Source organism: Neovison vison, chromosome 1 (assembly GCF_020171115.1).
Source record: "Neovison vison isolate M4711 chromosome 1, ASM_NN_V1, whole genome shotgun sequence".
Taxonomy (NCBI): Eukaryota; Metazoa; Chordata; class Mammalia; order Carnivora; family Mustelidae; genus Neogale; species Neogale vison.
In genome coordinates, this window is record NC_058091.1 from 15,775,574 (window position 1) to 15,800,313 (window position 24,740).

The 24,740-nt window shown below is 45.2% G+C and overlaps 1 protein-coding gene across 1 annotated transcript in view; it reads right to left on the reverse strand.

Moving 5' to 3' along the window:
- The window catches only part of PLEKHG1 (pleckstrin homology and RhoGEF domain containing G1), a 98,314-nt gene that overhangs the window by 55,615 nt on the left and 17,959 nt on the right, over window positions 1-24,740 (reverse strand). Inside the window, exon 3 of the mRNA XM_044244071.1 lies at window positions 959-1,059. Within this exon, the coding sequence (XP_044100006.1) occupies window positions 959-1,059 (101 nt within the window). The remainder of the gene's footprint in view (window positions 1-958; window positions 1,060-24,740) is intronic.

Sequence of the window (24,740 nt, forward strand, 5' to 3'; positions counted from 1 at the left end):
TTATTATTTCCACTCATTCAATCCACAAAAGTTTGCATGCCTCCAATGGGCCACGCTCCGTTTAGGTACCTGGACAATAACAAAACAGACCCCAGGCCTCGGGGAGTGTTCTGTGAGTGGGGGTGGGGAGGAAAGAAACAACTGATGTAAACCAAAAGTCAATTGTAGAGTGTGTCACACAGAATTTGATAAATGCTGGAAAGAAAAGGCAGAGGAGGTGAGGTGTTCTGTGGGTATCTGGCAAGCTTCATTGAGAAAGGGAGACATGAGCACAGACTTGTAGGGAGGGAGTTAATTCTTCCACTCCATTTCAAGACTCACCCAAGGATATCTACTCGGCTAAGCTGGGATGCAAACCCAGACATGTTGGAAATGAGCGTCTGTGCTCTTAACTTGCCTCCTGCCTGGCAGAAGTTTCACAATGTATAATATACTAACCGATCTGCTTGTCCCAGACCCTTCAGCAATTTTCCTAAGCCCAGTGTCTTTTATGTAGTAGGTACTTAACATATGTTGGAGTTAATCATTTAACTTATTAATTAATTTGATTAGTATGCTATGACTTAAAGTATTTGTGTGTTTACTGGGTCCTGTCGACTCCCTAAGTAGAAGAAAATTTCTAGAAAATTCAGTGGAGATGGGGTGCCGCAGACGAAGCATGCATGCATTTTGGGATGCCCTGTTCATGTTTTGTGGGAGAAGAACGATGTCACTGCTCTGTCAGGGAAAATAGGTCTCTACTCTGAGCCAGGAGGATAGACTGGGATAGAATATCAAATAAATGTAAGACTCCCCTAGAACAAGGGTGCTTCTAGGTAGAAGACTTCATGGCATGATAGCACACAGAAATGGATGAAGTTGAGTCAAGGATTAGTGGTTAAGTTCTCTTAGGTGGCATTCATTTGAGAGAAAGTCATAATATTCCTAAGTGACGGGGATCTTTTGAGTAGGAACTTACCTATTGAAGTGGTAGATATCTTGTATGTTTCCAAAGAGGGCTGATCTTTCTTCTGTCCCCAGGGGAAGTTTTGTTTGGTCCCTGATGCAGTCTAGGTAATCCTGAGAAATCAATGAGAAGGATATCTTGAACACTCCTATCGTTCTCCAAGTCATCGTTCGCTATGCAAGATGAATCTCTCATAACAGTTTCAAGTAATTATGATACTAATGTGCTCATTAATTGTACTATGGAATACAGAATGTTACTTTTATTAATGCTGACAATGCCCACCTATCTATAGATTGGAGCAAGTTTGAGCAAGAAGTATGGTGTTCCATTAGGCTATATACCCCCCAAATGTATTAGAGTTTCCCTAAATGGGTAACATAATGACCATAGTTTCTCATAATGTCAAATTTTTTGGCATAACAACATGATCTTCTGTTTCCTTGACTGATTTGTTTGATAAAAAGATACTCAAATTCATTTAGTGGAAAGCCAGAAATACAGACCTTAAAATTTCTCATCACAAGAAAAAGAATGTGTAGCTGTGTGTGATAATGGCCATGAACTACACTGTGGTGCTCATTTTACATTTATACACCAGCATCAAGTCATTATATATTGGATACCTTCAACTAATACAATGCTCTATGGGAATTATATCACAATAAACTGGGGAAAGAAAGTGTTTAAACGTAACCTTGAAATCAGGTAGCTATTGGTTGTTAAAATGCAGAATCAAATTCTTCCTCAAACACCACTTTATAGAAAAAAAACTGTTTTATTTTAAAAAGCACATAATTCACTTATGCTCTCTAGTAGGCTATGTTAACGAGCCTTGGAAAACTCTGAAGTAGTTTTCTGTCTTTTAACACAGCAACAGCTCCCAAGAAGAGCTAATGCGGGCTCAGAGCCACAGTGGGTTAAATGTCTGAGGCTTGGAAGCTTCTGAGCTTGGAGCTGCTGAGAGAAAGCTGTTTTCCACCCTGGGTGTGAGAGTTCTTAACTGAGTGCTCCCCCTTCCAGCAATGCTTGAAAAAAGAACTCGGCAGGAGGCAGGAAAACAATAAGAAAAAAGTGAAAACAGCTGAAATAACGTAAAATAAAAAATAAATACAATTCCCTGCTCTGGGCTGTGCAATGTGCTATGGCCTTCGACCAAACGTCACACAGCATTGTGCAGCCTGGGGAGGAACAGATCCTGTGGAAATCCCAGGCTGCAGCCGCATTCCAGGGTGTCCCATCCCAGGCACAAGAGCAGATAGGTGCAACCAGCTGGGGGGAGCCTGAAACTAAAGAATCATCAGATAATTCTTCCTTCTCCCTTTCAATAAGCCCCAGTCGTTCTCTCACACTATGCTGCTCAAAGGAAAAACAGGCTTTACTGTCACCATTCTCAGGAGCACGTTTCACAGACCACATCATATAATTCACGGTCCTGGCTCTTTAACACTAAAATCACTGGCATGCACGGACCAAGGTTTAGAAACCTTTTTTTCCTCTCTCTTTTTTTTTTTAATGATTTTATTTATTTATTTGTCAGAGAGAAAGACAGAGCGAGTGAGCATACGTGCACAAGCAGGGGGAGCGGCAGGCAGAGGGAGAAGCAGGGTCCCTGCTGAGCAAGGAGCCAGAGGCAGGACTTGATCTCAAGACCCCGGGATCATGACCTGAGCCGGAGGCAGACGCTTAACCGACTGAGCCACCCAGGTATCCCCCCTTTTTTCTCCACTAACAAGCTCTGTGGGAACATCTTTTCTTCTTAAGACAGTGGTCATCTCAATAAGAAGTTAAATTCATCAGATTTAAGGGGGACCAGCACCCCAAACCCACAACAGCAAGACAGAGCCTCCTTACTTTTATAAATGAGACAATCAGAAGGAGCTTAAGTTATCTACAGAGGATATAGAGTTAATGCCTAAATAAAAAATGCTTGAGAAAATTAGAAGTGAAATGAATGCCTTTTGAACAACATGTAAACCTAACCCACACTCCTCGAAAACATAACTGTAGTCATTGATATTTACATAAAATTACACATAATACAAAAAGATGGGCTGGTATTTAATTTGCACTGAAGGCTTATATTTGATAGCTGTTTAAACTTTGATCAACGTTTTTTTAAAAGATTTTACTTATTTATTTAACAGAGAGAGATCACAAGGAGGCAGAGAGGCAGGCAGAGAGAAAGAGGGAATCAGGCTCCCGGCTGAGCAGAGAGCCTGATGTGGGGCTCGATCCCAGAACCCTGAGATCATGACCTGAGCTGAAGGCAGAGGCTTAACCCACTGAACCACCCAGGCACCCCCTTTGATCAGCATTTCTTTTTTTTTTAATGTGGGGAGGTTTTTTTGTTTGTTTTTAATACTTTATTTATTTATTTGACAGAGATTACAAGTAGGCAGAGATAAAGGCAGAGAGAGAGAATGGAGGAAGCAGGCTTCCTGCTGAGCAGAGAGCCTGATGCAGGGTCCTGGGATCATGACCTGAGCCGAAGGCAGAGGCTTTAACCCACTGAGCCACCCAGGCACCCCCTTTGACCAACATTTTAAAAGGACATGTCATATGTAAAATTAAGGCAGTGACACAGAAGGATCGAGATGGGTGTGAACCTAAACAGAAGCTATGAATAGGAATGAGCCACACCAGATAGCAGGCTAAAGGGCAGGACAGAGATGACGTAGGCAGGCCACATTCACCTCGGTGGCTGCCATGGGGTTTAAATGAGAAACCGAACCACCCCTTTTCTCGTTTCAAGGGAAGAGCTTGCTCATTTGCAGAAACCTGATACTAAATTCTTCATGTGAGGGAAAGACCGAGTTAAGGGGCTTGAGGAATTTCAGCTGGGGTTAGAGACAAAGAACCGTGGCCCACTTCCAACAAATAATGGCCTCTCTCCAAATGAAAGAGTTTCAAAACCCCCCAGTCCGTGGTAGGGAAACTAGAATTTAAAAGCTGCTCATTTTCTGAAATTGTTGAGAAAACAGATCATGAGGAGTCCAGACTTTTGTAGGCCACGCTAGAAAACAGATCAAAGTCCTACGGCCACAACTTGTTCCCCCAACTGATCATAATTAAGTCTTTTAAATATGATACTTTAACCCTAAACCAGTTACCGAGAACTACTGTAGCATGCACGACATTAGCAGCTGTAATCATCTCCAGCCAAAATGAGAGGTTCGAAGCTCAGTGATAATGACAGTTGAGTCGGTGCTCAAATAACAGAGTAAAGACACCCACGAAATTTATTAGAGCCTGTCACACTGCTTATTAATTTTATTGGCTTGATGTCCGCATCTGTGGCTACCCTACAGTTAACAATGAAGGATCAATTTAAAAGTTTTGCATTGAAAACAATTATTCTCCAAGAAGATCAAAGAATTCACGTGCCTGGGAGAGGGATGAGGCGGGGAAAGACGCACAGGAAAGAGATTTCTACTGGTGGACAAAAATACCTATTATGCCATTTTAAATTCTGCCTATTTATCTTCTAATCTCTTTCTGTCCTTAGGATCTCCTTAAGATTGCAAGATTTGTGCGTGGGTGTCCTCCTCACATTAACTTTTTCCATTGCCTGTAATGTCTGTTATTGAAAACATCCAAGTAAAGACTAACTCGGTGCCATTTCAAGTATGGCAAATGGAAAAGGAGCCAGTATGCAAAGTGTCAAGGAATTCAGTGCAGAAATTGAGAGTAAGCGCGTGGAAGCTTACAGCCTTTTCACAGAATGAGATCCGCTGACTCTACTGATCAATTTGGGCTTGCATTTTGCACGCCTGATTTCTTCTATTTCCTTTTCCTAGCAATTCTCTTTTTATTGTATTTTCCAAATGTGTCCGTGTGTGGCTGGCTGACAGAGAACGCGCGTGCGCACACACACACACACACACACACACACACACATTTCCCTGTCCCTCAGCCAGCTGGGGGTCTCTGGCCACTTCTGGCCACAGAAAGAAGTGCTGGTCTAGGCAGAAATGCTGGAGAAATGGACAGAACTCAAATTCACATTTAAACTCAAATTCAATGTTCCTGATAGTTTGCCTTATTTCTCTGAGATGCCTATAGAATTAAATTAATGTCCCTGCCTCCTTTTCCCTTCTTTCTCTAAAATAACATTTAAGACGTTTTTAAATTATAACCTGTTTGACATAATGAAGATAAACCACAAGAGGGAAAGAAATACTGATTTAGAACTATAAGTCTCTTCATACTTCACATCCCTTCGACTCTTTCCCGCGGCCCACCCCCCCTCTTGTCAAGAGTCCACTATGGAGATAAAAAGATTCCATTCCTAAATATTCTTGCGGACATGTCAAAGTTTGACCCTACTGGTTTTATAGTTTACTCTTTTTGGTTGGTTTTTCTCTTTTTAGCGCTTCCAAATTCCAAGCCCTTGGATATAACTCCTATGTGAGACTTTTTTTTTTTTTTTTTAGGGCGGGGGGGTTTATTTTGAAGGAAGCATTTTTTTTTCTTGTTTCTCCAACCCCTCCACCTTTTCTAGAATGTAGTCATCTGTTTATCCCCAAACCTGCCCTCCAAATGTCATGTATTAGGTTAGAACGCCACGGACACCACAATAACTTAGATTTCTCTATCAATTCACAGTTTAAAAGCTTTCACGTTCATTCATACAAAACCTCTTTCCCCACCCCCCTCTTTTTTGAGGACACAAGAATGTGTGCCAAGTTCTGTTTTACAAGATAGGAGTTAAAAAAAAAATGAATAAAACATGATCCCTCCCCCCTAAGGAGCTTCCAGCGTAGTTGAAAGACAAGTGTAAACAAGTAAGTACAATACAGTGTTTAGGCCACTTGGCTGATAAATATTCAGCACTGGGAGAAAAACGGGGGTGGGGGGGCAGAGAAAGAAGCGGTTGATTCCTGGGCTGGAAGAGACTTTCTAGGTGGGCGTGGAACTGAGCCTTGGAGGGGAAGCAGCAGTTTGATGGAGGGCAAGGGAGGAGACAACATCCAGGAAGTAGAAAAGTGCAGACGGAGGCACAGGGTTGGGGATGTGGGCTGTGGGCAGGACCCTTAATGGTGCAGAGCTGGGCTGGGGGAGTCCGCTCCAGGTGCATGTGCACTTGGACCCTGGAGGTAGGCTGCAGGCACCGTGAGGACAGGGCTGATGGAGGGGGACGGTCCATACTCTGTTGGTGGTGGCAACCACTGAAGGATGGAGGGAGACCACCGACCATCCTAGGATCCGTGTGAAGAAAACAGAACAGAAGCTGTGGAACGGGGGTTTGGGGGGTGTGTGGGGCAGAAAGGTCGGGGGGGGGGCAGTAAGACCAGCACAGCAGGTTGGGTAAACCTAGGTCAAGCTCTTCAGGGTCCTCCAGAGAGGCAGGAAGGAGAGAAAGGAAGAGTCAAGGGTGGGAGACACAGACAGGGTCACAGGGTGAGGGACATTGTTGGCTTTCAGAGGCCAATGGCTGGCTGTCCCAAGATGGGGCACTTTGGCATGAAGGCTATTTTGAGTTAAAAAGCAATCAAAACCTGGGGTGCCTGGGTGGCTCAGTCCGTCAAGCATCTGCCTTTGGCTCAGGTCCTGATCTCAGGATCCTAGGGATTGAGACCCGCGTCTGTGCAGGCTGCCTGCTCAGGGAGGAGTCCGCCTCCCCCCCACCCCACCTCAACCCAGCTCCTGTGCTCTCTCTCACTTTCTCAAATAAATAAAATCTTTTATTTTTTTTTAAAGCAATCAAACCCCAGCAGTTTCAGGAAAAACTCTTTACCCCACTCCCTCAAATGCCTAAAAAGAACTTAGAGAGAGGACCCACTCCAGAAAGAGGGCTATGGCCATAGAGAACTCCATTATGATAGGAACTAGGTATGGTAGACAGGGAGGGCCTTAAGCAAGGCCACTTTGAGCAAAGTCCTCTCCTCATCCCATTGTTTCTTTTCTGAGTGGTCCAGCAAATATTTGTTTACCAAACATTTCCTTTTTTTCTTCTTCCTGTAAACTGGATTCCTTTTCCTCTGAGGCCCCAGACCCTTGCCCCCTTCTCGTTAGTTAGTTCAGGATGACTTATAGACCGCGTTGTGCCTGTCTTTGGAATTTCCGTGTCAGTCTGTACATATGCTAATAAATCTGATTTCCTCCTATTAATCTGTTGCAGGTCAATTTGATTCTTCATCTGGCTGGAAGGACCTTGAAGGGGACAGGAATGCTTGCTCTCCAACGAGGAGAAGGGAGTCCATGCCTTCCTCTCAGCTTCCACGCTGAGCAGGAGCAGCGCTGTTCTCCTCACCCCCAGGAAGACCTTTTCTTATCCTCACTGGCGGTGCGTGAATTAAAAGGCAGTAAGATCAACCCCTCATCTCCCCATCCATTTGGCATCGGCATGGAGAGAGCTGGAATGTTCCCTCTGGGGAGAGGACCCACCAGCTCTCCTCCTTCCTTCTGACTTCCCTTGTCAGGGGGCTCGTGAGGTAAAACTAACCCAGGGCTGCTCCTGGTAGCGGGGCCTGCAGAAGCCTTGGCGGGGCGGTTCCAGGCCTTGTTGGCCGGCTGGTACGCCCAGTACAGAGCTGCCTCACGCCCAGATAAAACACTGGAAAGCACCTGGAAGAATCTGTGGTAAAAAGGAGACAAGGCAAATATATTTTGGCCTCACTCATAGCGACAGGAGGTCTTCATGCGACTCCATCCGGCTCATTTGGTTCCACTTAGGGTCAAAGCTCTGAGAAGAAATATGGGTTTTATTCTCCAACCACTGTGGACACAAATAGTGCCCATGGCCCATCGTGATGGGTATGATGGGTTCCGAATCACCGGCCTGCTCCCGCCCCACTCCTGTACTTCCTCTCCCCCTTCCTGAGACACCTGAGAGGCAGGTGGCAGCGGGGCGCAAAGATGGCCTCGGTTTTCAGGTGTGTGAAGACAGAGGTAACTGTAGGACAGCTCTGAGGAGAGGAGTGTCTTGCACAGAATCTGGGAAGAAAACCGGCAGTCGGCCTGGAAAGCTCTATGGGGAGCTACAGTGTGTGGTGCTGTGGTCAGCCTTCGGTTTTGGAGACAGTGACAGAAAAGGGGAGCCCAGAATGTTCTCCTGTGCTTCTTCGGGGCCCAGGGCCACGCCAGGCAGCTAACCACACAAAAGAGCTTTGACGTAGCTCAGCGTCTGCAAATTGTAAGCTGGGTGAGGGTCAGCAGACCAGGGCACCCCTGGGACGCTCCTCTGGCTTGAGGGCACCACAGGGCCCTTGCAAAGGAAACGAGAAGAGTTAAGTGTTGAGTGCCAGGCCAGGGGCGGCGCGGGGTGCCGGGGCTCACACAGACGAGACCGCAGCCGAGTGGGAGCGGCAGTGAGGGGTTTCGGAGGGGTCCTGAGATCGCGGAGGGCGGAGCCTGGCGAGCCCCCACAGTCTTAGGGAACCTGAGTGAGGATAATTGAGTTCTGAGTGCAGGAACCAGACAGAGCTGCAGACTGAGTTGGAAGTGGGTGAGAGGAATATCCGTTCGGAGACGTTGGGCTAGCCAGGAAGGAGCAGTAACTGGAAGAGATGTAGGGCCAAGGAGGATTGCCTGATGGATCTGTTCCCCCCATGCCGACACCGCCACCCCACGCTTGCACGCGTCCCCCCGTGCGCCCATGCACACGCCCACGCATGCACCCCACACATGCGTCCATGCAGCATAAACAGGACGGTGGTGGGTGGAGAGAAGGAGAAGGTAAAGGGAAGAAGAAGGTAGAAGGTAAGGGGAGGAAGCCTGGAATGACAAGCAAAGGATTTCTGGTAGGGTGAGGACTGGAGCCAGGTCAGGGGACAAGATAAGAGGCGGAGGAGAGGAAGAGAAACCCATCTCCTGGGGGGTCCGGGCTGGGAACACGGTCTCTCTGAGTGGGGGACGGAGTGGCCCAAATGACATGGCTCAGCTTCATTTTTTGCCATAGAAAAACAAAATTCTAAGGAGTCAGAGCATAGGAAGAAAAACGTTCCCTGTCCCGCCTCAAGGACCTTGTCCAGAAATCACTTTCCAGCAGTAACTGCGGTTAATGATGTGGTATGCGGGTTATCGGCTCTGCTCTGGCGCATAATTACATCTGTCAGAAAGGAGATTGAGGGGCGCCTGGGTGGCTCAGTCCTTAAGCATCTGCCTTCGACTTAGGTCATGATCCCAGGGTCCTGGGATGCAGCTGGGCATGGGGCTCCCTGCTCGGCAGGAAGCCTGCTTCTCCCTTTCCTACTTCTGCGTTTGTGTTCTCTCTCTCGCTGTGTTTCTCTCTGTCAGATAAATAAATAAAATCTTAAAAAAAGAAAAAAATGAGATCTATGCTTGATTCACAACTTTGTTTTTTCTACTTAATGTATATAAATGCACATGATTCCTAGATGTCAAAAGAATTCTTTCTCATTCTTTATAGTGGCCGCATTGTGTTCCATCCAGTAGCCTATTATAATGTACTTAATGGAGACTTTGGGGGGCCCATCCTATGTGTGGGTTTCCGTATTAAGCAGGTGCATCTGGAAACAGGTAAGATGTGATCCCTGTGCTTCAGAAGAAAGACATGCGTACGTCATGCAGAGTGTGACAATGTGAGGGTTACAGGAATTATTTACAAGTGCTGCTATAATGAAGGAGATCCTTCATCTTCCTTCCAAAGAAGCCACTAATCAGGGTTTATGGTAAAATCTCCCTCTGTAGCCTGCAGATAAAGTATCAGAAGTCTAATCTTCCAGTTGATCTCTTTTCTCTTATTTCTCTGTCCACATCCACGGGGAGGAAGGTACAGCCAAAGAAATGGGAGCTGGGGGTCTCTGGCCACTTCATCAAGCTGGAAACAAAGCTCTTATTGTGGGAACAGTGTTTTCCCTGAGTCTATACAACGGAGCCCGCACACAGTGGAGAATGGCCCCGAAAACGCAATATATCACCATCAAGGCAAACTTTCTGCCAAGTTTGTTGTGGGTGGGGATGGGGTGGGGGGAGGGGACAGAAATGGGAATGGGGAGGAGCAGAAGTGGGGAAGAAAAGGGGGAAGTGAAAGGGGAGTAGAAAATAAAAGAGGGGAAAGAAGAAGGGGAGAGAAAGGGGGAGAGCAGGAGAGGAAGACCACAGGCAAGAGAGGGGAGGGGAGGGGAGCGGAGGGGGGAGAGTGCAAAGCAGCTTCTGTTCCTGGTGCGATATCGGTTCTCATTCAGTTTTCCTAACTGATGGTATAGAGGCTGATCTTAACTGGCGATATATGAAAGTCAGAATTAATGGCTCTGAGATATTTGAGTAAAAGAATCATAAAAAAAAACAAAAAACAAAAAACTGGAAGCTTTCAGCCTCATTTACCCAGCATAATACTTTCAACACATAAGACATCAGCAAAAAATGTCAGGAATGGCCTTTCTTGCTAAGCTGTGACAAATGATACAGCCTGTTCTGTCCCCTCCATTGTTTCGCATCTCCCTCCTGAGACAGGGGAGCTAGGAGGTTCCTCTCTGGAAGGAGACAGAAGAGCTTGCCCAGGAGAAGAGGGGGAGGGAACTGGGCTGGTCTTCCCAGAACAAGAAACTTATTGGGGGCAGACAGGAATTCTGTTAAAAACAGCAATGTTGAGTAGAAAGAGAAATAGATCTTTGCTTAAAGACAACTGGGTATATTTGTTTGGTTTTTCCCCAAAGACCTTAAGCAGAAAATACACATGAACTGGCAGTCTACGGGAATCGAATGATTGAAGAAACTGGATGAACATTAACGTGTTAGAGTTCTTAAGAAACTGCACGCCCATTTTTTCCTCTGCTTCTGACAACCGTTATGAAAATCAATGGGTCTTTAGTTACTTCATGTTGACATCCAGAGGAAGAATCTGATGTATGTAAGTGTATATAAATCTAAAAATGTCATACAAATTTAAAAAGTTTGGTGCAAATATAATGCTACAATTAATCTCTTATTGTACCAAATTAGAAGAGAAAAGCTCTCACAAGAGTCCCTTCTGTAACAAAAACATGGCGAGAAACTTAATTTTCAATTGGCTTTGTTAAATATTTATTTTTAAAAACCGTGTTTAGAGTTTTCAAATCACATTGACAGCATTCTCCTATGTAAAAGCTCTTCTTAAAAGAGGGGAGGTGGACACGTGCCCGTGAAGGAGTCTTTCTCACACCGAGAGAGCTTCCCATACTTATTTGAAACCCACCATTGCTTTTGGTTTTGCTGTTCTCTTTAATCCCATCATCATTTTTTTAAAAAAAAATTCTTTATTTAACAGAGAGAGAGATTTCAAGTAGGTAGAGAGGCGGGGTGGGGGGGCGGGAAGCAGCCTCCCGGCTGAGCAGAGAGCTCGATGTGGGGCTTGATCCCAGATCATGACCTGAGCCGGAGGCAGAGGCTTTAACTCACTGAGCCACCCAGGTGCCCCTCCCATCATCATTTCTAACAACCAAAAAAGAGTAAAGCATTTCTGGGATAACCCATGTGCTTACTGAGTATGCACTCATGGAATGTACGTTGAGCATCTTCAGAATGGGCAACCAAAGAATTTGCCAGAACCATCTGGAATGAAGCGCACCAGCAACATCCCAGTTGAGACATGCCAGTGAGACAGGAAAGTGAACGAAGTTTATTGCACCCTTCCTTGAGAAGGAGCTCTTCCCCACCCCCATCACCCTACTTTTCTCCAACTCTCTCTTTTTGGGTCTTCCTCCTCACCGGGCTAATTTCATACAGCATCGTTTTTTACTGCTAAATTTTACTCTCTGGGTCCCAAGCCAGGGAAGGAAGCAGACAGAGACAATTAGATGTGTCTATAATCCATAAGAAGGAAAACAGCAAAGAGATGTGATGTCTTGGCAAAGCTTTAAGTACCTGAAAATGAGAACTGATTCATCTCAATTATAATCACGGTACTGCTGGTATAATTTGAAACATGGTAATTAAGGAAAATTAAATAAAGCCCAAAGGATTTTGTATATGGGAAAGAAAATAAAATAAAAGATCAGTAAAATAAATTTACGTTATTAGAGCATCTGAAGTTTAACGCCTCTTCACTGCTAATTACTATTACGAGTTGTATTACCTTTATGTTTATCGCTAGGTACTGAGCTCACCGCCTTATATGTATTATCTCATTTAAACTTCACTACAACCTAGGGGGTAGGTCCCATTATTAGTTCCATTTTACTGGAAGTTTGGAAAATTTCAACTGTTTCCCAAGGTCACAGTGAGAATGAGGGACTCAGTTCCGTTCAAACTGGGACCAGCTGATGAGAGCCTTGGCAGGGACCCCTGCACTATTGCTCCCCAGGCTTTTGTCCTTAATGCAGTATCTTTACACCACAAGAGATGTTTGCTGTTGACTTCATCTGGGGACTCAATGTGATTTTTATTAGGTTTGAAGTAGGAGCCTTCCAAAGACAACCACTCTCCAGGATCCAGACCGCATGTGAATCACTATCCGTCCATTGACACGCCAAGCCTATCTCCTTCGCATGTTCATCAACACGTATCCCTGGGCATGATTCTCCAGCAGCCAAGCACACCAGCTTTCAACCAACTGGCCTCTGACTTCCACCGTTGCCGTACACTATCCTGTCCCATTCAGGTCACAAGGTCTCCTCCTTCCCTCTCCTTCGAAACGTCCCCCTCCCCCCTGCCAGTCATCCCACAGGCCCATCACTGCATTCCTCTTCAGAGGCATGACTCGGGGTAGCTCTCCCCAGAGGAACACATGCCTTTCCAAACCGGTCATGCGCAGACCTCACCAACGGATGCTCCCAGATCTCCCAGTACCATGCTACTTTTTAAGTCTCTTAAACTCTACGTGATGGAGAGCCTGGAATGCGGAGCATTTAAAAGCGATAGATTTTGGCAATCGCTAGAACATGAAGAGCCATCAGAAATGAAGAGAGAACTAGCAGCTCTGCCAGCATGGGCTTTGCCACGGGATGAGGCCAACAGACGGAGTGGAATGTGGGTACATAGGACACGTGCAGGACACATGGAGGAAAGCAAGCTCCCTCACAGGTGCACACAGTGATTGTGGCAGGTGTTCTAGGGCTGCACCTGGGGACGTATCTCAAGGAGGGGGACTTCTGGCATGCTACTCTGCGAGACAGTCAGCCTGGATCATCATCATGGGGTTCTGACTTCCTTCCCCGAGCTCTGCACATCCCCTCAGCACGCTGATGGCTGCAAAGCCTTCACTCAACATCAAAATATGGGTGCTTCGGGCAGCAAAAACATTTCCTGTTCACAAATCAAATCACCACCCACACCTCACTCAGAATTCTAGAGGACCAGAAATTATGAAATAAGGACATTGAATAATGGTCCGTGAAAACAGAGAGCCAGTTTTGCCATGGACACATTACTGGTTACTGCATGTGTAACCTGATCACATATTGGACATAATTAACTATATGATTTATTGATGAATTGGAGCACTTTCTACCCTCTTTTTTTTTTTTTTAAGATTTTATTTATTTATTTGACAGACAGAAATCACAAGTAGGTAGAGAAGCAGGCAGAGTAAGAGAGAGAAGCAGGCTCCCCGCTGAGCAGAGAGCCCGACCTGGGGCTCTATCCTGGGACTCTGAGATCATGACCTGAGCCGAAGGCAGATGCTTAACCCACTGAGCCACCCAGATGCCCCCTTTCTACCCTCTTCTACTGGAATGGGAACTATAATATAGGTAATATTCATAGTAGCGGATCTGTACACTACAGTACGTGCTGAAGGAGGGTGCACTCGAGGGAGAGGAATCAAGAGCAAAGCCCAGTCCCATTGGTGCAACTTTACTTGGCACTCTAACCCTGAAGCCGAGTTTCCACCAGGCCAAAGGCTGGAGGTTACCTGAGCAGTATTAAGTCGTGAGCTCAAAAAGCTGGAAGACATTAGCTCAACTTCCCATCGACTGAGTCACACAGTTTGATAATGACCCTCAAGGTCAAGCTATTCTATCGGGAAACGGCAACGCACGAGCCTGTGTATGCTAAAATAAAGAGCTGTGCAGGGACTGATCTCTCTGTAGGCAGTTCTTCAACGCGGAGGAATGTGATTAGGCTTTGGCGGCATTAGGTAATCCAAGGGCTAAATATGGAAATGCATAGGCTAAACTGTTCCATTCATTGTACCAAAAACAATGAGGAGCCCCAAGGACATATCTCATGGGTTCTCTGGCGACACTGTGGTTGATCTCATCATGGTAGAATCTTAACCAGAAGCTCTGCATCGACACGGAAAGAGCCCGTGCTTGGAGATTTGCAGCAGAACAGAGGGTAGAATGGGGGTGCACATGGCCTGCATGATGGGGCGCTCCCCAGAAAACCGACGTGCGCAGAGTGCCGGGCCCCTGCAATGGGGTAAATCCAGTGGTCTCCTTCTGTCCTCCTAGGGGCCCCATCTCTATTGCTGCCCACAGGGGCAACTGTGGGATTTGGGGAAGACGAATTTTTCTCCTGTCCCAAATCTCAGGCACCATGTCCACGGCCATCTTGATACTTAGAAGTAAGAGGGAGGGAGGGAGACTGACCTCCTAGGATGAAATTTCCTTAAGTGAACGTCAAGACGTGGTGTGGAATGAATTTCTACAGCGGCCCTTTGCAATCTGAACAGAAGTGGACCACGTGCTTTCTCTTGTAATAGATGCAGTTTCCATCAGCTGCAAAGCTGCTCTCCCAAGACAGAAGATTTAGAGGAGGATGGAGCATGACATTAGCAAAAGGGGCAGCTGATTCCTCAAGAAGACCTCTGCTGGGGGGGGAGGGGAGGGGTGTTTGTCCAGATGCTAAGCATGGGGGAAAGTGCCTGGACAACAAGGGCAGGCAGCAGGGGGCCGGGAGCAGCCCCTCCGATGGTTTATTGGCTTTGCTGAGATTCCACTGCCTCAACCTCTGAGTAGGGATAACGCGACATCTGTACCTTGTCTTCATTCTGTGAGCTAAATGCCCAGACCCATCCAAAGAGCTCTGCCAGCCTGGGCTGCCCGGCACAGTGTGCCCGCTTCCTCCTCAGGAGTGCAGGGAAGGAGCCAGATTGGAACCCTTTTGGTTCAAAAGCAAATTAACTCTATCTGTACAGATAGAGTTATAATAATTATTGTATATATTATATATAATACATATTATAATAAATATATACATTATAATGCAATTATAATAAAAGTTTCTACCCCCTTTCATCTGCCATAGGAAGGGCGATGTACTTACTATTGACCATCGCTTTGGGGACAGGGTCTGAAGATAATTAGAGGAGACACATGCCTACACGGTCTCCAGGACACCCAGAAGTTTCCCAGACCCTGGCCCTCTCCCTTGCTCTGTCCACCCAGACAATAAATCCTGCCTTTCCTACCTGACTTGAAGCGCCCCCACCCCCACCAATCCCTGCTTTGGTCTTGGTTTTCTCCCACCATGTGCCCACTATGTGTGCATCCTCACTAATCTCTCTGTGGGGCTTTGATCCCTCCACCTTTCTGGAATGAAGCCAAATCTGATGTTCTGTTTCCTGCAAACACTGCTTTAATGACTTCCCAGAGTCTTCAGCACGGAGGGACGTCCTCCAAGGCCTGCACCCCTGTCTACCTTTCCAGACTAAACTTTTGCAACTTTCTGGTTCCCCTCCTGCTCTTACCCCCAACCCCTAGGTACTCACTCCTGGTACTTCCGGAGAATGTCCCCTGTCTTTACACATTCTATTTTTACTGCCAAGACGGCCTCTCCTACTGGCAAATCCAGGCTAAGATTCTTCCCAGGAATCCTTCTGGATCCTTCCCACCCCTTGAGGGTCAGGTGCAACTGGGAGCGTTTGCATTTATAATTCCAGGAGAAGGGAGGCCCGAGTCAGCAACACACACAGCTCTGCAGGAATGGCTTTGTAGCTCCAGCTCACCCTCAAAACTGACGTCCACAATCTGCAGGTGTTACCTTAGCTTTCCCAGCTCCGACTGTCTGCAGAACAATGGGCAGTCCATTCCTGACTCGGAGTCTGTCTGCTAACTTCCAAAAGCCCAGCCAGGAAGGAAAGGGTTAAGGAGTCAAGGCTGCTCTTAAACTCCCTAAGGCTGAAGTTGTATTGAATTGTAACCCAAGCCCGCATTCCTCTCCAGCTCCCTCCGCTCCCTTTGTTGTCCCCCAGACTGCGATTTTTACCACCAACCTCTTGAAGATGCATTTCATTTTCAACTGGCTTCCCACCCACTTAGCACAAGAAAAGAAAACGCTCCCCTAATCCAAAGTAGATTAACTCACACCCTTTGCTCTACCTACATTTGCATTTGGAACGCCACTTCTGAGGTCACAAAGGGACCCCTGGGTTGCATGATTTATCCCCGGCTTTCTGGAAAACTGGAGGAAAGCTGTGTCTTCAGCAGATTTGTGTTTGCAGGCTGCGTGGCTGGCCCCAGTGCCGAGGCCCCTCCAGGCTCATCTCCCACTTGAAGCTTCTGAAAGGTTAACAGCATAACTTGAAGCCCCATTATGAAACTGAAGGAACTCTTGTGACATTTCTCTTTGAGCCAAGGAGAAAAAAAGGTTTATTTCAGAAGAAAATATTTTAAAGTGCGGTTTCAAGGAATAGTTTGTTCTGCCTCCTCCCAAGACACACACACACACACACACACACACACACACACAGACACACACACACACACACACCACACACCATAATGTCCTTTAGGCAGCTTGCAGAGAAAATTGAGCAGTAATTTTGCCTCAATATGATTTTGATTTTGCCATTTGCCATTTGCAACCACAGATGTAGGCTGCAGCCTCTCTCCTTCCGGGGCCTGCGTTAGGGAAGAAGGGTGTCAGCGATTCCAACACGAGATGCATTATGGCTTCTTTCCTATTAGTTTAACAAAATGAGAGAATCTTTTTTTTTTTTTTTTTTTAAATGAGAGAATCTTAACATTTAGAGCAAGCGTTCCATTTCCCTTGGGGTGGGACAGATGCTTACAACTTCTCATCACGCCTTTATTATTTGCTTAATACTTCCCCTTGCAGAGCAAGGCTGATTCTCACTTTTCAGGAAGCGTCATCTCACTTTTGTTAATGGATCGGTTGTTGTAGGAGAATCTTTTCTAGGTGTGAAAAGTTCATTGTAGTTAATGAAATTCGGATTCCCGCTACAGCATGGCGAACGTCAGTAACATTAGGCTGAGTGAAATAAGTGAGACAGAGAAGGACACAAATTGTTGGATTTGGGCAAATTCATAGTCAGAAACAGACCGGAGGTTGCCAACGACTGGGGGAAGTGGAACACTGGAAGTCATCATTTAATGGGTACGGAATTCTGTTTGGAATGCTAGGAGAGTTCTAGAAAGGAGTGGTGGTGATGACTGCCAACATTGTGAATGTGCTTAGTTCCATGGAGCTAAGCACTTAAAAATGGTTAAAATGGTACATTTGATGCAATGTGTATTTTTACTAGAGCAGAAGAGGCTGAAAAAGTCAATTACTGTAATTAGAAAATCACTTTGTTTATGAAGGCCGGGCAGCTGATGGTAGATTTTAGATACTCTCCCAAACACAAGGAAAGTTTCCTCTTGCTTTTCTGGAACATTGGTAAGGACTTTGATTATGCTCTAAGCCCTAATTCCCAAGTGAAATTCACCACGGGGACCAAGGTGAGTTCTAGATAGCCTTACATTAGTTGATCTACTAAGGAGTTCCTTCCTCTGGCTCCTTCGTGCTGTCAGCCCCTCCGCCCCTTGCCATGGGTGAGGAAACCAAAGAATTAAGCTTATTTTAAACATGTAGGGTAAGCAGGCTCTTAGTGAGAGCTGGGGGCCTCTCCTGGGGTAAAGACATAGGAGTTACTGTTTGGTGTTTGAAATAATCTATTTGGGCTGCTCAAAGGACTTGCTTATTTCCTGGTTACATTCTTGAGGGCTGAGGCCGGAGGAGATGAGATCTCCCAGTCATCTTCAGATTTCAGCTTTTTGAATTCAACTCATTTATAGAGGATGAAGCTGAGGTCAGAGTGATGGGTGGCCCATAGGCACATAGCTCTGGGACCAGGGCCCAGGCCAACCCTCTGTCCCTTAAATCAATCTCGGCTTGACCTAGCTCAAATCAAGATTCTGAAAATAATTTCCTTCCATCCTTGCGACCCTTTCTACTGGAGATGAATTCCAACCACATGTAGGTGCTCCAGGTAAACTCCAAACTACGATGAGACAGAACCTATCCTTTCTTGAATAGCACAGTTAAAACAATTTTCAGAAATAATAACATACATTAACAAACACAACTGATGATACTTTAAAACCTACCAGAAATTCCTGGCCTTTGCAAATAATGCCAATTATATTTCTAATCCTATAATAGCAACTCTCATTTGAGGGCTTACTGTGTGCCTAGCATCGTGCTAAGCACTTTGTGGGGCGGGGGAAGCCTTATATATTTTCATAATGATCCTATTATTTCCATTTTACAGGTGAAAATGTAGAGACGTAGGTAAGTCCAGTAACTCGTCCAAGATGACACAGGAAAATGGCAGAGTTAGGATGTGGGTTCAAGTCTCACAGATTTTAGCTTTCCCTCATTTGTTGTATTTTGCAGGGGGTGGGGGCGGTAATTTATGGTGTCTTTAAATGTCGGTTGTTTGCTTTATAACAATGGGAAAGAATTCCCTTTAGGACTGTAGACTGCAACATCAATTCCTTTTTGGAATCTGGAGAGCTTCAGAAAGACCGACGTCGCCCCCAGAGAAGTGGATTCACTAGCCCACGGGGTGGCTTGGGACAAGACAGGTAACTGCCCTCCAGGGGGTACTCAGGGCAGCCTCTGCTTTAGAAAAACCCCGATATTTTAGCCACTCTTCCTAACCAGATTGCTGAAGTGATAGCTTTTAATTGCTCAAATAATAGCCCCTTTGAACCTGTTTATGAGGTTTCCTATCCTTGGTACAAATCTAGCCGATGACCTCTTAATTGCGTGCTTCTCATAAAGACTCTTCATTCCATTTTACTTTTTCCTATTTTTGAAGTAGGAGTTTTCTTCTAATGGCTCTTCTTAATAAAACTGGCTTTTGAGGATTCTCACTAAGTTTGAATAATAAGTAAATTTGTACATTGAATCAGTAGTCTTCTTTACCTTATACTTAAAAAAAAATTAGGATGCAAACTTCAAACCTGATTTTACTTCAGAACAGGAGTTGGCCAAAAAGGATCCCAGAGTACCAGCCGGACGATTAGCACCAGGGGACCAGCCCAGACACGCTCTTGGGGCTGCAGGAGACCTTCCAAAGCTCCCCGCCACCTGCTCGGGGGAAAAAGGGCCGTTTCACCCCTTGCATTAGACTTGTCCCAAGAAGTTGCTAAGGAGGGGACTCTAACTGTTGCCACTTGTGCCTCAGCTCTGTGGTGGCTAGACATGGAAGTGGCTGGCTCCTTTCTTCACACGTGCCCATGTTGATTTTATGCCCATCAGTGGCCAAGATATAGAAAACTGAGGAATTTCCTATCCTAAAGCAACAGGTCTCTAGAAAATGTCATTAACAAGCACGTGTGAGAACTCTCCTTTGCTGGTCTGTAAGGGGACACTCGCTAAATCTTATGTTTTCCAGTTGTTTCTAACTGAAATGGCCAGGAGACAGGACCTGGGTTCGGTTGTGGCGCTGCCCATACTTAGCCTCAGGGTCTCGGTTTGAGTAGCTATCAGCTGTGGGGCGCTTGGGCATTTTATGGGCTTTACCTCATTTAATCCTCACTCATCCTAAGAAGTATCCAATATCTCTTTCTTTTCAAGATGCAGAAACTGTGGGCTTACAGAAGTTTAGTAAGTGCTTAAGATCAAAGGTAGCGACAGCTAGGATTTGCATCTCACTGGGGAAATCACTTGGTTCTCCAAATCTCTATTTCCTCACCCATAAAAATGACTAGGTAGAATGAGATCATTCCTTCAGCAGCTAGTTAGGTAGGGTCCATGGAGGGTCAGATACAGTGCTGAGAGGAGAGGAAAGGAAAGGGAGCAAAACATCCCAACACACCCCACCTCTTGCAGAATCGGCGGTCAGTTAGACTGCCAGTTTCCTGGTTCTGTGATTTGCTGTAATTGCACTTAATATAAATCCTACACAACCAAAAACAGTCTAAGTGTCCATCAGCAGATGAATGGATAAAGAAAATGTGGTCTAGACAGACACCAGAATATTATGTAACCTTAGGTCCTTTATTCCTAACTAGGAATAAAATTCTGCTGCAGACTGTATAATATGGATAGACCAAGAAGACATGAGCTAAATGAGATAAGGCAATCACAAAGGGACAGATGCTATATGACTCCACTTACATGGGGCACCTAGAATAGTCTAATTCAGAGGTAGAAATGGAATGGCGTTTGTGGAGGCTGAGGGAGGATGGAATAAGGAGTTACTGTTCAATGGGTACACAGTCTGGGTTGACAGAGAAGTTCTAGAGAATCATTGTACATTGGGGATGCTTGCACAGCCATGTAAAGGTACCCAGTGCCACTGAACTGTCCACTTGAAATGGTAAATTTAAGGTATATCTTATGATAAATTTTGATAAATGATAAATTTTATGTATATCTTACCACAATTTAAAAAAGAGATAAAAAAAAATTCTAAGCAAGCTACTATACAGAGCAACCCTACACCCCTTAAGCGGCACAGTAATCTTGGTAGACAAAGGAGAAACCAAAGACGTGAATGATGGGAAAACAGTGAACTACTACGCTGTGCTGGGCTGACAAGTCGTGCATCGGCCCGAGCTACCTTTTCCTCTTCTAGGTGTTAAAGAGCAGGGTTGTACTTGGCTTTATGCTTATCATATAATCTGGGTAAATCCATCTATGTGATGAGTCTCACAAGGTGCAAACATCTCTGGGAGATATTTCTGGCCATGGGAAACTTCTTCCAACTGAAGGTTGGTTTGTTTAGAGCATAATTTCCTGAATTCTGTAATTTTCTACCCACTCAGTTTAATTGAATATTCAAGATGGCACACATCCAAAAGGCAGCATGATTCTAACCCAACTGAACAGGACCTGTTTTAGCAAATCTTCAATAAAATTTTGCCCACGGGCGGTCTTTGAAATATACGAGTAGTTCTTTTAGGAGACCAGTAATAATGGCTACTCAATCACCTGAGTTAATTCAAGTTTCTGAAATGCCCTTTTATTAAAAATCAAGATGTTGCCTCAAAAGAAAAGCCTAATAGAACGGGAAGGACCTTTTTGATTGCTGGTATTTCTAGAAGTGCTTGATCATGTGAAAAAAATGAATGTACTCAGGTCTGTGAAAAGGATAATTTCTGTTTTCTTCCCCCCACCCCCAACTGCATGATGAGGCTATACTTTCCTTTAATACGTTGTCTAACTGAATGGGCAAGCGTAGGTAGAAAATCGCATTCCAATTTTAACATCAGAAACACACTAACATTTACCCCTTAGATTTAAGGTGTATGAAGAGTTTCATAGACCAAGAAAATGTTATTGTCTGTGTAAGAACATTCGGCCAAATTGTGCACATCCTTTCAGTAAAAGTTCCTACAACTATTTGTGTTTATAAGTAATCATATTTGTTGGTTTGAGATTAGGGTAAACAAGAAATCCACTGGTTAGTTTCCAGAAATATGAATGCACTGTCCAACTGCTAAGTGAATTTTAAATTCTTCCAAACCATTTTTTCTTAGAAGGTGGAAATGAAAAGGTCCTTAAGGATATTTGTCATAGTCTTTATTAGTCTCATTAAAGACAAATGGAAGGCCATGGTTTTTGACAGTGGGAGTACTGTTCTTCAATCTTACACTCTGAGCAAAGATCAGGGGGAGGTCGGTGGGGAGACTTACTTGACCTAGTAAATCAGAGTAAGGTCATACTACTTCAAAGAATAAGTATAGTCAGTTCTGCTATAACGTTTGTTTTGAAAATATGAATTTGTTCCCAACGTGATTAATACAAAGGAAAAAAATATATGTATATATTTTAGATTTTCTTTGTTGGAGAGAGAGAGTCCTGAAGCAGGGGGAGCAGCAGGCAGAGGGAGAAGCAGGCTCCCCTGCTGAGCAAAGAGCCTGACGTAGGACTCCATCCCAGGACCCTGGGATCATGAGCTGAGGGCAGATGCTTAACGGACTGAACCACCCAGGCATCCAGCAAAGGAACAATTTGCACTTAATTCAAATTTCCCAACTTTGCCTTTGCTTATGCAGGATTTCATCCAAGAGAAACACTAGGTGAATGCAAAAAATGCCCCCAGTTCCGGGGCACAGCACAGGAATACAGAAACGCTCACACTCAACCCAAACCAGCCTCCAAGTGAACTCAGTTCACCTGTGCTGGCTTTGTGTGCCACACCCCACCACGTCAGGTCACCTCACTTCAAAGTAACTCCTAAATGGCAACCCTCTGGATGGTTTCCTCTCTCCTTATTTCTCTTTGCTCTTAGTCTACCTTGTATTTTCCCTAGTCTCTGTTTTTTTCCCTCTACTGCTCTTTTTTCTCACTCTTTCCCTCTCATTCCCTCTCGTATTTGTCCTCTCTTACAGAGGGGGGTGGTTGGGGCAACCAGGGGGCTTCCACTAGCAACTTCAAGGTCAACTGTCATGTCTACATACAAGGTACATATCTCTTAACCATTTCACAGGTCTAAAACAGTCTCCCTCTTCCCCTCAGAGTCCTATCTTTTTTAATGTATCACAGATGATATTTTTGAATGTTGTTCTCGAAACTCATTTTTCCTACCTTGTTTCCCCCCCACACACATGATTTTGCACAGGGAGGGATTTTTAGGAACACACATGTCACATGTCACCTTATAGCGGAAGCAACTGTAGGCACTTTCACATGTATATTGCTCTTCCCTCTCTCATCTGTATGTTCTCTCTCTCGGGTCTTCGGTATTTGATATAGGCATTAAAACAATCCCCATCTATAATCTGTTCTCAAATTATAAACTCTGGTAACCCAGTAAAAATACACTACAAAACCTGACTCAAGGAACTCAAGGGTGACCTTTCCATTATCTGAGGTTCAGCATTTCTCAGGGAGACAAGGAGGACCATGGCTGCACCCATAATTATAATAACAATTGGGGATCATTACGCAATTGCTACAGAGTAATTTGAAAACCGTAGCCCAGGTGAAGGTTAACAATATAAACAGACCACGGGTTGTCAATGCTAAATTTATTTTCTCTAAGGGCACCTCCAGAAAGATGCAAATTGACTTCAACTTCTTACAGAAAAGCATCCACAATAACGTCAGTTGGTTTGGGGTGTACGAAGCTAAGGATGTATAAAAAACAATTCTCACGGTTTGGTCTTTCAGGGCTTGTTTTTTGGTCAAATACCTATAATTCTCATTTTGGCTTCTCAGAATGACTAAGAAATGCGTTTTAAAGAAGGACAGGGCCAGGGTGCCTGGGTGGCTCAGTGGGTTAAAGCCTCTGCCTTTGGCTCAGGGTCCTGGGATCAAGCCCCACATTGGGCTCTCTGCTTGGCAGGGAGCCTGCTTTCTCCTCTCTCTCTCTGCCTGCCTCTCTGCCTACTTGTGATCTCTGTCAAATGAATAAATACAATCTTTAAAAAAAAAAAAAAAGAAAGACAGGGCCATAAAAAGGAGAGCATTCAGTTTTCGTATAAACTTGATCAGTCTGGCTATAAACTTGCAGATAGACCCCAAACATCCTTCTGTTACGGTTAATGGCTTCAGTCCATCATCCTCATTGATTGCCTTCTGCTAGCAGGATAAGCATAAACCCTGCTTTGGAACCATCGCTAGAGCCAGCAGCCCTGTTTTTAAACTGGAATCCTACTTACGGTGTTCAATAATTCCACAGAGTCCCATGGGCTGATTATGTGGATGGGAATGAGTAGAATGATGGGAGAAAGGGTAAAGGAAAAGGGGGTGACGAAGATACGTGAGAAGGGAGAGAGGAGCAAAGAAGACATATTGGTCTGAGTCTGTTCCAAGACCGAAATGGAGGAGTCATTGAAAACGTTCTGTAACATCACTCGGCAGAGGGAGTTGTCATCATCTCAGCAGTAAGCATCACCAACTTCGTTCTTGCTTTCTTCCTTGTTCATTTTTATTTTTAGTGATGGTCCGCGGGGTGTGGGGGGTAGAGTGTAGTTTCACAACGAGAATGTTTTCGTTCTATACAATGTGTTGTTGAGATTGCCAGTTGTTCCCCAAATGCTTCCCACCCTCTTTGGGCGCACAGCTAGACTCCATCTGTAGCTCGTCATGGCCAGCCGAGAAGAGTCTCACTTGGGGAATGAGGCCAGGGGAGTGAGCCTGTCCTGTGCCCGTCTTAGAAACCTCCACCATGCATGTCTCCCTGTCTCCTTGTGCTTCTAGCTAAACAAGATGGGGTAGGCTACAGCAATCCTGAAGATGACAGAGCCTTGTCAGCTGGGGTCCTTGAATGAGTGCATGTAGGAACGCCACTCCCGCCAAGCTGCACACCCACGCATGACCGTTCCAGAAGAAAGAAATATACTTCTGTTCTATTAAGCCACTACATTGGGGAGTTTCTCTTTGTGACTGTGGCTTAGCCTATCCTTACAGACATGGAAGATATGTTCCAAATCTGTAGAGGAGAGGTTCTCAGCCAGAGGGCATTCTGTCCCTCAGAGGATGTTTGGCAACGTCTCGAGACAATTTTGGTTGCTAGAAAAGGAGACACCCTTAGTGGGTAGAGGCCAGGTTTGGTGGGAAGCACCCTACAGTGCTCATGACTGTCGCCCACACCAAGAATCATCCAATCCAAAATATCTGTGGTACTCCTGTTGCAAAACTCCGCTCCAGAGAGTGAGTTGAGGGCAAAAACTTTGAACCTTTTGCTAGATTCTAAGAGAAGGTTTACAATAACAGTGTAGACTAC